This window comes from Monoraphidium neglectum (assembly GCF_000611645.1).
Source record: "Monoraphidium neglectum strain SAG 48.87 unplaced genomic scaffold scaffold04820, whole genome shotgun sequence".
Lineage (NCBI taxonomy): Eukaryota > Viridiplantae > Chlorophyta > Chlorophyceae > Sphaeropleales > Selenastraceae > Monoraphidium > Monoraphidium neglectum.
In genome coordinates, this window is record NW_014008810.1 from 1 (window position 1) to 3,927 (window position 3,927).

General features: G+C 66.6%; 2 protein-coding genes across 2 annotated transcripts; both read left to right on the plus strand.

Annotated features, from left to right (window-relative positions):
- Positions 1-2,391, plus strand: MNEG_14853 (hypothetical protein; the record flags this gene model as incomplete). Its single annotated transcript, XM_014036675.1, has 6 exons — positions 1-107; positions 465-582; positions 1,217-1,272; positions 1,457-1,523; positions 1,764-1,953; positions 2,162-2,391. The coding sequence occupies 6 exons, from the start codon at positions 1-3 to the stop codon at positions 2,389-2,391; spliced, it is 768 nt and encodes a 255-aa protein (XP_013892129.1).
- A 749-nt stretch (positions 2,392-3,140) lies between these two features.
- MNEG_14854 (hypothetical protein) lies at positions 3,141-3,902 on the plus strand (the record flags this gene model as incomplete). Its single annotated transcript, XM_014036676.1, has 1 exon — positions 3,141-3,902. A coding segment is annotated over one exon (762 nt), but the record flags the coding sequence as incomplete, so codon positions are not given.
- Positions 3,903-3,927: the final 25 nt, after the last annotated feature.

Consider the following 3,927-nt stretch of genomic DNA (forward strand, 5'->3'; position numbering starts at 1 on the left):
ATGCACTCCTCGTCGGCCGGGCTGGAGCACCTGCTGTTCCCCGGCCTGGTGGAGAGCCCGGTGGTGCTCACCAACGCAAAGGGCGTCTACTCGCACTCCCTCGCAGAGTGAGGCCGCGGCAGAGGAGGGCGCACGGGCGTGCGGAATCGGGGGGAGACGCGGTCGGACCGCTGCGGCCCTATACGGCGCCCGCCGGCATTTTGTCTGGAGCGTGCGTGGCCGGCCGGCTGCGTGCAGTTGCGGACCGGCCAGCGCCGTGGTGTGCTGCCATCCATCCGACCAGCCTCCTGCCTCACCACTGACCCTGGTGCCCGCCCTTACTCGCGACACCCCCCCTCTCTCCCCTCCCTCCTCCACTTACCCCCCTCGCTCTCAACCACGTAAGCTCCCAAACGGCTCACAGCCATGCACCTCAAGCGAGCCGGTCCCCCCTTCCCTCCCCTCCCCCGTTGCGGCCCCCCCAGGTACTCCCTTACCTGCTGCAGCTGGTTCGCCAAGGACTTCCCGCGGCTGCTGGCGGCCAAGGCTGACCGGAGGTGGGACCCCTACGACGTGGAGGAGCTGCGCGGCAAGACAATGGGGGTGAGCGCGGGGGGATGGAGGCATGCGTGTTTGTGTCTGTGTGTGTGTGTGTGTGTGTGTGTGCGCGCGCGTGTGTGTGTGTGTGTGCATGTGTGTGTGTGTGTGTGTGTGTGTGTGTGTGTGTGTGTGTGTGTGTGTGCGTGCGCGCGTGTGTGTGCGTGCGTGCGTGTGTATGTGCGCAGGAGCGTGTGTGCGCGCGTGTGTGTGTGTGTAAGTGTGTGAGTGTGCATGTACGCTATGTGAAGTGTGCTACAAAATGTGTACTGACGTGTGCTTGCGTTCGTGCGTCCGTGTGTCCATGCGTGCGTGCGTGCGTGCGTGCGTGCGTGTGTGCGCACGCGCGCAAACTGATGCGTGCATGTGGGCGTTCTCTTGCTGGTGTGTGCACCTTTGCGGTGGGGCGGGCAACCAGGGGTTGCTGCTGCCCGTGTGGATGCCGGCCTTGCTTGCACACCAAGCGCAGGCCCGCACAATTGCACCGCACAAGCGCAGGCGCACCTGCCGATGCATCGCGCCGCACCCGGCCCGCTCTATGCACTCGCACGTCTCCCGCTGCCTCCCACTTGCCACACCCCCCTCCTCTGTTGATATGATTATTTATAAGTTCGTAATTTGGCCGTACGCCCCTCCTCAGGTGGTCGGATATGGCGACATCGGCCAGGCCGCCGCGAGGCTCGCGCGGGCATTCAGGTCAGGCGCGGCGCCTGCCGGCCGCGGCCGGCGCGGAGGCGTCACCGGCCCCGCGGCTCGGGGCCACTGCCCTTTGAGCGTCTGCCCGCTGGACCCCTCGGCGGTGCTGTGCTGCGCCGCGTCAGCTCCACACATAACAACATGAGCTGAGAAGCTTCCTTCCGCACGTCGTGCGCTTTCGCAGGATGCGGGTAGTGGCGCTGCGGCGGCGGGCTGAGCTGTCGGAAGCCGAGCAGGCGGAGGGGGTGCTGGTGAGCAGCTGCCAGGCCGCTGCACCAGGCCTCTGGGGCAAGGGAGTGCCAGCGTTTGTGCCCAGCTTGCGGGATTAAGCAGGCACGCCCGCTGATACTGCAATAGCATTCCAGCTCGACCTCGCCACCCCCTTGCGCGTCCGCCTGTGCGATTGTGTGGGAACTCAACACTCCCTGCTCTTGCCTTGTACGTGCCGCCTTGCCGAACCCTGTTCTGATTCCATTTGAAAAACCTCGCAGTCCGCGGTCTACCGCCCGGACCAGCTGGGTGACCTCATGGCCGCCAGTGACTATGTGGTGGTGGCCACCCCTTGGACCCCCGAGACCGACAAGATCATCTCCAGGGCCGCCATCGCGGCGATGAAGCCCAGCGGGGTGCTGGTCAACGTGGGGCGCGGGAAGTGCGTCGACGAGGAGGCGCTCATTGAGGGTGGGTGGCGCGCAACATGTGTGAATAGGCTGGGGTGGGTGGGCGGTTGGGTGTGCGGACGCTCGAGCCGGCAGTTGTGTGGGCGATGAGTGGGCGAAGACGTGGGGTGCGTGGAGATATATGGGGCGGTGTAATCTCGGAGCGCCACGGCACGACAGCTCCACTCGCCTCGCCTGGCACCCCTCTGCGTCTCACCCGCCGCCCGCAGCGCTCTCCGAGGGCCGCATCCGGGGTGCGGCGCTCGACGTTTTTGCGACGGAGCCGCTGCCCGCGGACTCGCCCCTGTGGGGCCTGCCCAACGTGCTGCTGAGCCCCCACTGCGCCGACCGGACAAAGGAGTTCCAGTTTGAGAGCCTGGAGCGGTTCGTGGAGAACGCGAAGCTGTACGTTGAGGGCAAGGAGTTGATCGCGGTCTGCGACAAACGATCTGGCTACTGACGCACGGGAGGCGTGCCTTGCGTTTTTCGCCGCCGTCCGAGCGCACTCTTGGTGCGGAGGCGACCGCGTGGTCAACCCCTGGAAGACTGAGCCAGACGCTGCACGCTCGTAAACACTGATAGACACAACTGCATGCGCTGTCAGAGCCTGCATGCATGGGGCAGCTCAATTACTTGTGTGCTCTCTACACATGCACGGGTCGTGGCGAGGCGGCAGGCGTCGCCCAGGTGTCGATCCTGAGTAATGGTCTAGTGCCGCTGTGTCTGCTACCCACCCTACCCCCCAGCACGATGCGCCTATACAGACAGCACAAGAGACGACATTCAATTATTCTTACACGAGAAGCCTCTAGAACTACAGATTTGGTTGAGCCTGGCCTCGTAACGAGGTGGCAGGCTTGCATCAGGGCCACCAGCTTGGTAATCGTTACTTCTCGCGAGGATTTCGGCGCTGCTTAGGGTCAGTTGGCGAACATCGGCACACAGGCGAGCGGGGTGGGACGCGCTCCACCTCGCGTACAAGCATGCATGCTTTGCATACGGATGATGTATTGATTAGCAGGCTTTCAGGATAGGTGCCGCTTGCATGCAGTTCAGTTCGTTCAGAGATCCCTTTGTTTCAGCGCATTGGTGGTGCGCTGCGCGCCGCCGCTGTTGCTGCACCCCACCAGCGCCGCCTCTGCGGTCACGCGCGCGCTCCTGCTCGCCTGCAGGCCGCTGCCAGCTACTAGTGCAGGCTTGAAATCAGACATGCACGCCGCCCTGCGGCCGGCTGGCCTCGCGCCGGCCGCCGCTCGGATTCCTCGGGCCTGCGGCGCGCCTGCGGGGCGGGTGCCGCTGAGCGACGGCGCGCTCGCCCAGCGCCGCCGCAGGCTGTGCTGCAGCACAGTGCTCCTGCAGAAGCCCACCTCCCTGCCGTGCGACCCACATCGGTGCGCCCGCCGCGGCGTGGCCCGCTCGGCTGATGCGGCGGATGGGAGCAGCGGTGGTGCGTCTGATGAGCAGCAGCAGCAGCAGCAGCAGCAGCAGCAACAACAGCAGCAGCAGCAGCAGCAGCAGCAGCAGCAGCAGCAGCCACATGCAGTTGCGGACGACTCTCCCTCTGCTGCTGCCACCATCGATGCAATCCAGCGGCTCACTGGCAGGGCCACCGGCCCAGATGCCGCCGCCGCCGCAACAGACACCGCCGCCGCGACCCCCGCCGCAGCGTCGCCGCCGCAGCTGACGCTCCCGCGCAGCCCCGCCGCCGCGCTCGCGGCCGCCTCGAGCGCCCTCTCCGCCGCGCGCGCGCTCGTCGCGCGCGCGTGGGCCGCGCTCGCCGCGCTGCTCCTCTACCTGCCCGCCTGGGTGTCCGCCCAGCGGCTGCGGCAGCTGCGGGAAGCCGCCGACGAGGCCCCCAGCGACGCCGACCGCCAGGCGGCGCTGCTGGCGGCGCTCAATGAGCAGCGGCGACCCCGGCAGGTGCTCGAGCGGGTGGAGGCGAAGCGGTTTGCCTCGAACAGCGCGGTGGTGGTGGAATACATAAAGGCGCTCGTGG